Source organism: Argiope bruennichi, chromosome 8 (assembly GCF_947563725.1).
Source record: "Argiope bruennichi chromosome 8, qqArgBrue1.1, whole genome shotgun sequence".
Taxonomy (NCBI): domain Eukaryota; kingdom Metazoa; phylum Arthropoda; class Arachnida; order Araneae; family Araneidae; genus Argiope; species Argiope bruennichi.
In genome coordinates, this window is record NC_079158.1 from 73,750,510 (window position 1) to 73,762,924 (window position 12,415).

General features: G+C 29.7%; 1 protein-coding gene across 1 annotated transcript in view; it reads right to left on the minus strand.

The window, feature by feature from the left end:
- The window catches only part of LOC129981592 (cytochrome P450 4V2-like), a 34,515-nt gene extending 28,564 nt beyond the window's left edge, over positions 1-5,951 (minus strand). Inside the window, exon 1 of the mRNA XM_056092496.1 lies at positions 5,693-5,951. Coding sequence (XP_055948471.1) covers positions 5,693-5,879 — 187 coding nt within the window. The 5' untranslated portion in view covers positions 5,880-5,951. The remainder of the gene's footprint in view (positions 1-5,692) is intronic.
- Positions 5,952-12,415: the final 6,464 nt, after the last annotated feature.

Here is a 12,415-nt window from a genome sequence, read left to right on the forward strand (position 1 = left end):
ACAATTTAGAAAAATGTCTAAAATCTTTAAGTTTTGTAACTAGGTTGGACTAAATTCTATGGTAAATGATATTTAGGCCTTTATAATAAAGGTTAGTTAATATTTATTTACTTGTGTTTATTTTTCTTTTATTTATTTGTATCTGTTTTATATATTTTACATCTAGTATTTATTTTTACTTACATTAATGAAAGTAATTAATTTTATGGCAATTGCACCTGTTCTAATATTTATTTCACTCTAAAATATAGTTCTCCACAAAATCCCTGAAATTCATTCATACCCTTCATTGTACTGTTACTTACTATTAATTTTTAAATATTTCTCTGAAAGTTTTTATTTTTATTACATTTCGCTATGTTTAATATGCATTCGCACTATAATATAATATAAATAATTAAATTTGATTAGCAAAAATGTATTTATCCTTGTAATTCGATAATCGAGTGCAAAAACAGAAAACTTCGGTTAAAAAAAAAAACGTTATCCCACGTGAAAGAGATTTGCCGTTTAAAATACTGTTTTAAATTATATTTTTGATTTTTAAAAGTATTTATTTACTTATTTATCTGCACCCTTTATCTGTTCTAAGATGGGAGGGGGGGGGAGGAATGTGTCCGCTCTAACCACGATGAGTTTCGGAGTGTCCGCTCTGACCACGAAATCTTATGTGTCCGCTATAGCCACGTCCGCTGTAGCCACACCACCGATGGGGGATCCTGTTCGCAAGTAGAGTCATTGTGTCTTGTATCCAGATAAAGAACCACATGTATCTGTTTTATCGTTTAAGGGAAATCCATCGTATATTCAAGGGAGAAGAGCGTCAAAACATCCAGATGTTAAACATTTCTTTCCATTATGAATGGACTCCTCACATCAATCACCAGCAATGTTAGGCAGTGTTAGCGGTGAATTGAAGATAATTAACATGTGTTCGGGAAGGCTCAGCAACAGAGATGAATCATTAATAGATATCCCCACGTATGACTGAAGACTATTGAGGAAGCATTGTTGAATGGCTTTTGGATGATAAGGACCTCAAGTGCACCAATAAGAAAATGAGAGGCGGAGATTTGACGGAAATAAAGTGCGGCATTTTTTGAAGAGGATAAAAAGAGCAGTGAGAGGCGTGGAAGGAGAAGTTAGAGAGATGTGAGTGTTCGAAGGTGTTCCTGATCTTGTGTGAAGCTCCATGTGATTCAGGCTTCTGTGCTAAGATCCATCCGATAAAGATCGGTGGATTTCTAGAGTTATCTTTGGCGTAGTCGTTTGATCTAACCGCCTGTTAGCTTCTTTTTGTTGTTTATTCTTAGAATGACCGAGGAATTATTTCATACATTCAACTGTTGTGTGAATAATATTTACCTAAATGAGAACAAGTTGTTTTTGTGTGCATATATAAGGCTGTAAATAAAGTTTTGTTACTCTACTCTCTTATTATTCGGTCAGAATCAAGACATTATATTGTCTATTAAATAATAGCGGGTAACTTTATTAGTTTTTAGAAGAATAGAAGCAGTTTAAAGCGAATTTCCAATATGAATTAAGTTTAAAAAATAAAGAATTGCTGTTTTTTTAATTTTTATTTTTGTTAATTAACCCTTTGCGGCTCAATGTTCCACTACATGAACACCTATCTTCAGTCGCTTCTAAAATCGTTGAATTCAATTATAATAGGAAAAAAATATGCTTAAGAATCCGTTTTAACTTTCTTTTTTAATAACAGATGACAATTTAAACCAAGCTGATCCATTTTCTAGCTCGTAAACAAAGTTTTGGAGCTCGACCGATTTTGAGATGAAAAAAACCCATCGTTTTTTTAAAATATCGACGCATGCGTAATCTGATAGTCTCGTGAACCTTTCAAACCGATTTAAACTGGTTAATGACTTAAATTAATTAAGACAATTCGTAAGAATTTAGGGAGTGAATGATTTGGAAATCAAGTTGTAATTTTAGTTGGCGATAAATCACCAAGTGTGACAACTTTCTGCATTATTTTATAATAACTCTAAAAGCGAACAATTGATGCATCAAAAGCGATAAATCTCCAATTTGATGCGTACGCATTTTGAGGTTTCAAAAACCTCAAACCAAAACAACATCATGTTCTCACATGATAATTAAATTTAATAAACTTTTATAACTTTGAGGCTTATTTTGTAGCAATATTTTTGAACTGCTTTAGTTTCTAAATTTTAAACGGCAAAAACAATTTTATGAGTGATCTTTAGAGTTGGTACGTAATTAAAATTATACATATATTTAAAAAGACAGAACAAATAGCTCTCTAAAATATCATAATATACAATACGATGTTTTGGAATAGAAGTTCTAATTATATTTCTTTTTGTAGTCTTTATATCTGACACTTAAAATTCTTTTAATGAGTTCACATTTTTAAAAAGGAAGATTTAATTCCACTTCGACTTTGTTTTTACTAAGCAAGATTTAGATTCAAAATTGTCTACATTCAGTGATTTATTTTAAAAAGATCTGTTTTAAATTAAGCTGTAAGATTTCCATATAACACATGTAGAAGACCTAAGTCTAATATAGACTTGGCATAAGAGTAGAACTCTTTTTATTTAAAATAGTGTTTCAAGAATATTTTGTTAAATATGATTCGCAGAGCAGAGGATTTAGATAGAAGCTAAATATTCTTAATTTGTTAGAATATTTATTGACTCAAATTACATAAAATATAATTATTTAATCCATTTGGCCCATTTTAACACAGGTATTTCTATTATCAAAGGTTTACAAATTAGCAGCTGTGCCCTGAGTTAAAAGATTATATATAAAACCATGTTTGCCTTAAAGAAAGCTGATTTTTTGAATTCATAATGTAGATATTGTAGAAGGTCATAGAAAACTGTGTCTTGCATTTATTCTTCCGAAAATATTATATTTCTTATTTATTTCATTCAGACACGTGCTGAAAATCACATTTTTCTTAGCTTGCAATAATTATTTAACTTATTTTTTTAATCTGAGCTTTTGTCAATATAGGGGAAATTCTTTGAAAAAAGATAATTTTTTCCCATGAGCGCGTAACTTGCTCGAGCAGATAAATTTTATTTTTATTTTGCGCAAAATAAGTCTTTGAAAAATAGGGTTAAAATACTTATTTAACAATTTATTAAAAAAAAAGAAACTTAATCTTCGTCTTAAAAAAATTGGTATAATTGAAAAGATAAGTGTTTGAACTTTAATTTGATGTATAAGTAATTTTCGTACAATAATATTTTTGGAAGTTATCGAGAAAAAATGTCGAAATTTCGCCCAATTTTTACTTAATTGAAATTATAATGCTAAGAGGTGCCCATTCCCGCCCTCCAAGGCACACATATGTAAATTTAGTAGCTGTAGATCAAACGGTCTGGGCTGTAGAGCGCCAATACACAGAGAGAGAGAGAGAGAGAGAAGAAGAAGAAGAATGGCATATCTTCTAACTGAAGTGCACCTTCAAAAAAAGTAGTTGAAAAATAATACTTTCGAACTTACTTTTCTGCCACTGAATATTACTGAGCCAAACATCATAGAAGATGAAATCCCTTCCATCTCCAGACATGTCAAAAAATCCCAGTCTCTTTCCCGGAATTAGTAGGAAACATTTATTTCTCTAAATAGACTATCTTAAAATCACCGCAAAGATGCAGGTGAAAATAAATATTACCAACAAAAACAGCATCTTCTACTTGCATAATCAAAAATTCGATGTGTCAATAAAATTCTTTTCGCCGTTCTGTCTTCCATTGATTCGAATGATATAATTATAGAAGATGTTTTAATGGATAATTCTTTATCGTCTGTTTTGGACGAAAAATAAAGTTTCAAAAGCGTACTTATTATCATGGGTAGTATCTTAATTGACTTTTAAAGTGAGAAAGTAATTCTAATGTTAATATGACAACTCGTAGTAAAAAAAAAAAAAAAAAAAAAATTGATGCATACAATTTTTTAATGGCGATAATGTTTTTTTAAAATTATATTCTTATATTTACAACAGATTTACAGATTCTTAAAGAAACAGTTAAAATTCGTATTATACAAGAAATTATATTAAGGTATACAAAAAAGTCGTCAAAAACTTAGCTACGCATTACAAGAATATGATAATTAAAATATAAAAAATGTTCGAAAACGCCAAACGATATTCTCGCAATTCTTTATGATACTAGATCAATTAATTAAAAATAAGAAACCAAACGATAAATTAGCATCGTCATCTGAAAGTGATGTTCACTTCACAGAACGACTGAACTTGTATAAATCTTTATTAAAATTGTATCGTGAGAAACATCAAAATTTTCTCAAAATATGTACTGTACTAATTTCTATATTTGGATCAGTAAAGTTCGGTTTCTGTATTTAAAAAGTAAATATATATATAAAAAAAGATTCCTGAATCAGCACTTCATTCCAGATATATTATTGAATTATGAGGTAATTTTAGAATATTACAGAGGTTAATATTCAATTTTAATTAATTCAAACACAATGCACAACATCAACCATTGCAGAATGATTTTATTTTCCATCAAAAATTTGTAATCAATGAAGAATTTTAATTCTGTTTAGAAAAGAATTATATAAAATAATTTTACCTTAAATGAATGCAAGTAATCTTAACTAATTTAAAGGAGTCGATCATTTTTGAAAAAAAAAAAAAGACATTAATTAAAATCTCAATTCCTAGAGAAGAGAATGGTACATTGCGGGGAAAACAGAAAGTAAATTATTGTGCATTCATCTATTTTGACGAGCATCTGTGATATTGGATGTTAGAGCATTAATACTTACACTGATGCCCAGAATATTCCAAAGTACTTTAGATCATGAAATGATAGATTTTGACGTTGAGTTATTTTAATAACCTTATTCTTGTTAAATTTATCCTGAAATTTCCTAATGTCATCTATATGTTACGGTCAATGTGAAAATCGGTTCATATTAGTACTAACGGAACATTATTAATACTCAGAAATTTCTGCGACATATTTTGGTAATTGAAAAAAAATGTTGTTCTAACATAGGATACATTCTTTGATTGTTACGTTAATTTTTTTTAAATTTTATGTGCATTATTTTAATTTTAATTACCTATATAAAGGTCTTTTTCAAGATATTTATGCCAGTGGCCTAACAGGATAAACTTCATATCCTTTTCAGATCAAAATATAAAAATATGAAGCGTCCAAAAACTATGTAATTATGATTAAATTTATTATATTTATTATTTAAAGAAGTCAAGTCACAAAAGCATTGTTTTCTGTATATAATATCGTTGTTATATGATTAAGGATAAATTTTAAGAATAAAATAACGCTATAAGATGCAGATCTAAAACAACCTCTTTTCGCAGTGTCTCGGAACAGAAGTTTTAATCTTATTTGACATTTTTTTTATAATTAATGCTTGAACATTTCATGATATATTAGCTAATATAAAGAAGGATTTCAATTCTTCTTCAACTTGATTTTCAAAACGAAAGATTCAAATTCAAAATATTTTACACTGTCATTTAATTTCAGAATATCTGTTTTGGATCGGAGCAGAAAACGTCTCTAAAATAGTTCATATAGGCAGTAGAAAATCTAAAACAGATCTTTTAACGTAACTTCTTATTAAACTGAACTTGTTAATAAAACTAAACATGGAAATTTGCTCAAAGTATTTTTTTACTTACTCTTTTGAAACATATTACTTCCGGATGGAGCATAGAACACAATGAAATCCTTCGCATCTCCCAGAATATCGAATAATCCTGGTTTTCTCCCTGGCATACGTTTCGAACATTCATTTCTCCATAAGGAGTATCTGAAAATCACAGCACAAATGCAAGCCAAAATAAATGTAAGTAACATAAACAACATTTTCTGTTTACTTACACTAAATATTTATTGCACTTAAAAATATATATTAATATTTTAATACCAAAAATAATATTTAATCCGTTTTCTACATTTTTATTATGAAAATATTTCAACAGTTAATATATATACAAATCCGAAATGTTATCTACAGATCGCCAGACAGAAGTGAATAGAGAATGTCTTAATGGGTGTCAATTTATCAGTTTTTTCGAAACTCTTACGTACTTCTCAATTGGGTTTGATGGACCGAATATTTAAATTTTGAAAAAAGTTGAATTTTTCAAAAACAGATAAAACAAATTTTTAATGACGAATAATTTCCTTGATGCATTTGCCTTTCCTTTTCAAACGGACTTATGACTTCCTCTAAGCATTAAGTTAACTGTTAAACTATGTGAATAGTAAGGAAAAATGTATATATTATTTAATTATAAAGGAAAATTCAGTGAGATTATATTAAATTGCGCAAATAATAGTTTTAATGGCAACGAACAAAAGTCGTTCCAAAGCACAATCTGTTGCAAATTGTATTTTATTTTATTACATTTAGTTTGATTGTAGATATAAACAAGATAAAATTGTGAGCTGCTAAATGAAAAAAAACCAAAATGCATGGTGGAAAAATCGTTTGGAAGTGCAGATTGCTGGAATTAAAACTGCCAAATTTGGCACATAATTAATTTTTGGACAACATTCTCCTCTGTACTCTCAGTTTTAACCTTAAATGTATATTCTCATACATGTGCGGCATCCTTAGCTCTAAGCACCTTCAGTGGTGAATATAGGCAGAAATTCCATTTTAAGAGCCATGAGTCATGAATTATGACGTGCGCCATTGTCATGAGAGGGATTGCGAATATTCCTGTTATGACTCCTGTTTTTTTATAAGGAATTTACAATCAAATACCCCTGAAAATCTAAAAACACAGTAATTTTATATTAAAATTAATTTATAAAACCAAATAGAGGTTTTACTATCTGATAATGCATTTAAACCTTACAGTATCAAAAAATATATTTTATATTACAACTACAATACTTCAAATAAAATAAATATGATGTTCTGATAATGCAAATATTATGGAAAAGCCTTCTGTGCCTGTCAAAAAATTACGCCGGAACGAATAGTTCTTAATGACTTCCTCTGGAAAATATTTTTAAGCTTCTCATTTTGAAAGTCATATAACTCACACAACTATAGAAACCGTATGCGTTCTGGTTATTATCCTATCATTCTCCTAATTTTCTACCATTACCCTTAAATTTTAGCTTAAGCAAAAATAATCAACTAGATTTTTTTTTATTTTTGTTAAAATCAATTTTTATTTCTTAAAAATATGGCTACAAAAAAGAAAAACATCGAGATTTGAAACCTTATGTGCATTACTATATATATAAATGTAACAATAATTCGGAATCCTGTCGGCTCTTTAATATGTAACATTATTTGTTGTGAAGCATGATGCAGTTTGAAGACATTGAAGAGACTTTTTATCTTTTTAAAATTCTTTTTAATCCATCGGGAAAGCATAATTATTTACAAGTAAAGCCGCGGACATTTCGCGCCCGACACAGCGCAGCACAAAGCAGAAGTGAGGAAGAAGGGCGAAATAAATTATCCCTCGCCTTATACAACCTGAGATTTTGATAGGGAAAATATTTCTTCATAATGCTAATATATTAATAAGATTCTGATAGGGATTTCTGACGCGTGTCAATCACATGTAAAGGAAACACAGGGATCTTTTAAGAAAGAATGTGCTTACTAGTCATTTTTTAAACCCTTCACGCCAAGCGTGTGAAAGTATTGGCGTTTAGCCGATTCAACAATTTTATAAAGCTTCTCCTGAATTAATTAAGTAAAGAAAATGAAATTGGATCACGAAATAAGAGAATATTTTAGAATGAAGTCACTATGGGCTAAATTAAGATAAAATCTTGGAAGTTAATGAAATTGAAATTAAAAGTTTAAAATATCATTACACACACACACACACACACACACACACACACACACACACACACACACACACACACACACACACACACACACACACACACACACACACACACACACACACACACACACACACACACACACACACACACACACACACACACACACACACACACACACACACACACACATATATATATATATAAATTCATCGCTTTTGTTCCAAATGTAACCAAGTTATCATATCACAATTTTAAGGATTCTGAACCATTTGTACTTTTGCTTCAAGACGGATCATCTTGGCACTTGGTTCCATTTCCTCTAGAGGGTCATTAATTAGTTTAAAAGTAATGAGTTACATATGACGAGTTTTGATTTCATACCATGAAACGTACAATATTTGAAATATATATCAAGCATATTTTACCAAATGTAACAAATAGGAATGAATATATTTTAAAGACTTATATTGCCCAAATTCTTTAAGTGGCAATTTAAAATTGAAATGCATTGTCTTTCTCTAAATGGAAATAACATGGTAGATATTTAACTACTTTCAAAGCCGTTAGTGTTTACTATCATAAGGATACCCTACGTATAACTATACAATAAACCAAACAATATCATCATTTATTGACAAAGCTATTCAATAAACCGATAAAAAAAAGTTAAAATCTCAGTAAATTTATAAAAAATATTTAAATAATGTGTTCGGTGAATTTTGATATGAAACTAGTCTGTTTTATCATATAAGTGCAGAGAATCGTGAAAAGTTTCCATTCATTTTCCATAACATTTTTCGGTGTTAATGCTTATTGATAAAAAGTTTAAAAATTTTAAATTCATTACTTGATGCTCAGTAATTCTTAGAGAATAACTTCATTCAAATTATGGAGAGCGGACTTTTAAAGTCAGTCTCAACCTATTTTCTTAATCTCTATTTTAAAATTTCTTCCTTTAAACAAAATTAGTTACTGAAATTGTTTCTAAGGATTTATATAAAAGATCTTAAAAGGGAAGTTTTTCTTTTATTTCCGTTTTTCATTGTTTGCTTTCGTTTATTTTGATTCTGTTTTATGCTATTTACTAGCCGTCAATGGCTAACATCTATTTTCCTGGAACATTAGTTCGATTTGGTTTAATTTCATTTACTAATACTTTTGTGAATATCTATAAATGAATGGTTCTAAATAAAATTAATTACTTATATTCTTTCAAATGATTGATAAAAAAATTTTATAAGAGAAGAATTCCTCTTATTTTTCGTCTTTCGTTATTGACTTTCTCTTATTTTGATCCTATTTTATGTCATTTATTAGCCGCCATTGGCTAACATTTTTTTTCTTCTTCAACATTGGTTCTGTTTTATCTAATTTCATCTCATTTTTTTAATGCTTATCTTAGAATTTATGGTTCATTATGAAATTTATTTAAACTTCAAATTGATGTAGAGATTTTATTTGGTTTGATGCTGTTCTTCTCTTGTATACATGGATCCAATAACCGCTCTTCATTTCAGAAATTAGCAGTGCTATAAAATATATTTATTAAGAAACCGAATTTTAAAGAATGCTATTTGACCCATAAGTAAACAAAATTCTGAAATTGCAAAGCCAGATACGAAGTTCGTTATTACCATACATTGTCTATCTCATTTATTAAACGTTTTACAAAATTTTCGTGCTATATTTTTATTTCTTAGGACAGAGTCGTAAATTATTTATATCATCATCAATCCATGTATTAACTCCGCCATAATGTGACAGGGAAACAAAATAATAAATTATTTGTACTGCATTATTTTTTAGTTCAATGACGTAAATTATTTGCACCATCATGGTTAGCCCTCTTATAAACACCGATTCAAACGAAATTCTAATTCTACTTATTTTTATTTCACCGAATTTTGGCAAAAATGTACCAAAAAAATTTTACATTTGATTCATGGTTTGAAATTTGACATTTTTTCTTAGAAGGGGCAGTTTTGGAATGTCTGTAATCATGAGCTACGTGCCTGCTCAGTACAAATTTGAATTAAATGAAATTGGTGCTGATTAATCTGTCACAAAATGTCTTTCACTGTTTTAACGAAAGAGCCTTAATTCATCTTTACTCCAAAAAAAAAATGTAAAAGTAATGTAAAAATGAAATGAAAAACTTATTTAAAATTGTCAAGAAAATTTTAAGTACTTTAGCATTATGAAATTTATTCACGCTTTTCTCCTTCTTTTTATTAGTGTTAAATCTCGTAATGAATACAATCATTGCATTTGCATAACTTAAAGAAAAACTTTAATGATATATTTTTATATATCCCAAATGAAAAATATGCTTAGAAAACCATCTCTGTTTAAACAAAAGCAGATTTGTTTTCTATGTATTTTCTTTCAATCCATGGCATTAAAATTATGAGTAAATTAAACATGAAAGCATTTGTCCCAACTTTCACTTATAGAAATTGCTGAAACTTTTTTTCAATTTCAGTTAACGTAATTTTAACTCTTTTTTCTGAATTGCACCCACATTTTTACTTTCTGCAATGTGCATCGTTTCGATATTTTTGGAAGACAATGGAACATAAAGGACATTTGAGCCTGTACTATGAAGTATTAAAATATTTTATTCTTCTTTAGTATCCTCGATAAATTTTATAGTATCACCTATTATATTCTTTGTGCAACGATCTTTACTCAAAGAAATTTATGGAAAATATGGCAGCTTAAAAAATTATTGTTTTAATAAAAGCGAATTTGAAATTCATGCTTTGAATTTAATATTTAATATAATGTGTCCAGAGATAAAATTTTAGCTAACTTAGGAATGTAAAATCAATGTATAAATAATTGTTGCAACGTACCCCGTTTCCTTCACCTGATAATTGGCATTCCGGCCAGATGTAACATCACCTGTTACCATGCACATTGTTAAGTGCTTCCGGACTGCCAGATGAGGGGGGGGTTACGTGGCCAAAGCGGACATGGTCAGAGCGGACAGTGGCTACAGCGGACACATGAGAGAAGCTGGGCGGGCAGAGCGGACATTTTTGCACCTATTGTGTTGTTTCCCTAATCAGTCATATGTTATCTATTTCGAGCTTTGCACCTGCTGTAGAGATAAGCCGATATTTTTGAGAGAGAAGGCCTTTCTCCAAATATGCCCATTAAAGTATGGAATGTATATGGACTGTGTCAAAGGACAAATAATTCTGTTGAAGGGTGGAATTCCAAATTAAATGCAATCACTAGCAGAAACCAGCCTAATGTCCACTTATTAGTTAAAATACTAAAAGAAGAAACACAAGAAGTGTCTTTTAATTTGATATCCAGGGAGTTAGGCGACCCTGGAATAAAAAGGAAAAAAGCATATGTAAAATTGGATGAAAGAATTGAAAACATCCTTAAAGAATTCGAAACATCAAACAATTTAGAAAAATGTCTAAAATCTTTAAGTTTTGTAACTAGGTTGGACTAAATTCTATGGTAAATGATATTTAGGCCTTTATAATAAAGGTTAGTTAATATTTATTTACTTGTGTTTATTTTTCTTTTATTTATTTGTATCTGTTTTATATATTTTACATCTAGTATTTATTTTTACTTACATTAATGAAAGTAATTAATTTTATGGCAATTGCACCTGTTCTAATATTTATTTCACTCTAAAATATAGTTCTCCACAAAATCCCTGAAATTCATTCATACCCTTCATTGTACTGTTACTTACTATTAATTTTTAAATATTTCTCTGAAAGTTTTTATTTTTATTACATTTCGCTATGTTTAATATGCATTCGCACTATAATATAATATAAATAATTAAATTTGATTAGCAAAAATGTATTTATCCTTGTAATTCGATAATCGAGTGCAAAAACAGAAAACTTCGGTTAAAAAAAAAAACGTTATCCCACGTGAAAGAGATTTGCCGTTTAAAATACTGTTTTAAATTATATTTTTGATTTTTAAAAGTATTTATTTACTTATTTATCTGCACCCTTTATCTGTTCTAAGATGGGAGGGGGGGGGAGGAATGTGTCCGCTCTAACCACGATGAGTTTCGGAGTGTCCGCTCTGACCACGAAATCTTATGTGTCCGCTATAGCCACGTCCGCTGTAGCCACACCACCGATGGGGGATCCTGTTCGCAAGTAGAGTCATTGTGTCTTGTATCCAGATAAAGAACCACATGTATCTGTTTTATCGTTTAAGGGAAATCCATCGTATATTCAAGGGAGAAGAGCGTCAAAACATCCAGATGTTAAACATTTCTTTCCATTATGAATGGACTCCTCACATCAATCACCAGCAATGTTAGGCAGTGTTAGCGGTGAATTGAAGATAATTAACATGTGTTCGGGAAGGCTCAGCAACAGAGATGAATCATTAATAGATATCCCCACGTATGACTGAAGACTATTGAGGAAGCATTGTTGAATGGCTTTTGGATGATAAGGACCTCAAGTGCACCAATAAGAAAATGAGAGGCGGAGATTTGACGGAAATAAAGTGCGGCATTTTTTGAAGAGGATAAAAAGAGCAGTGAGAGGCGTGGAAGGAGAAGTTAGAGAGATGTGAGTGTT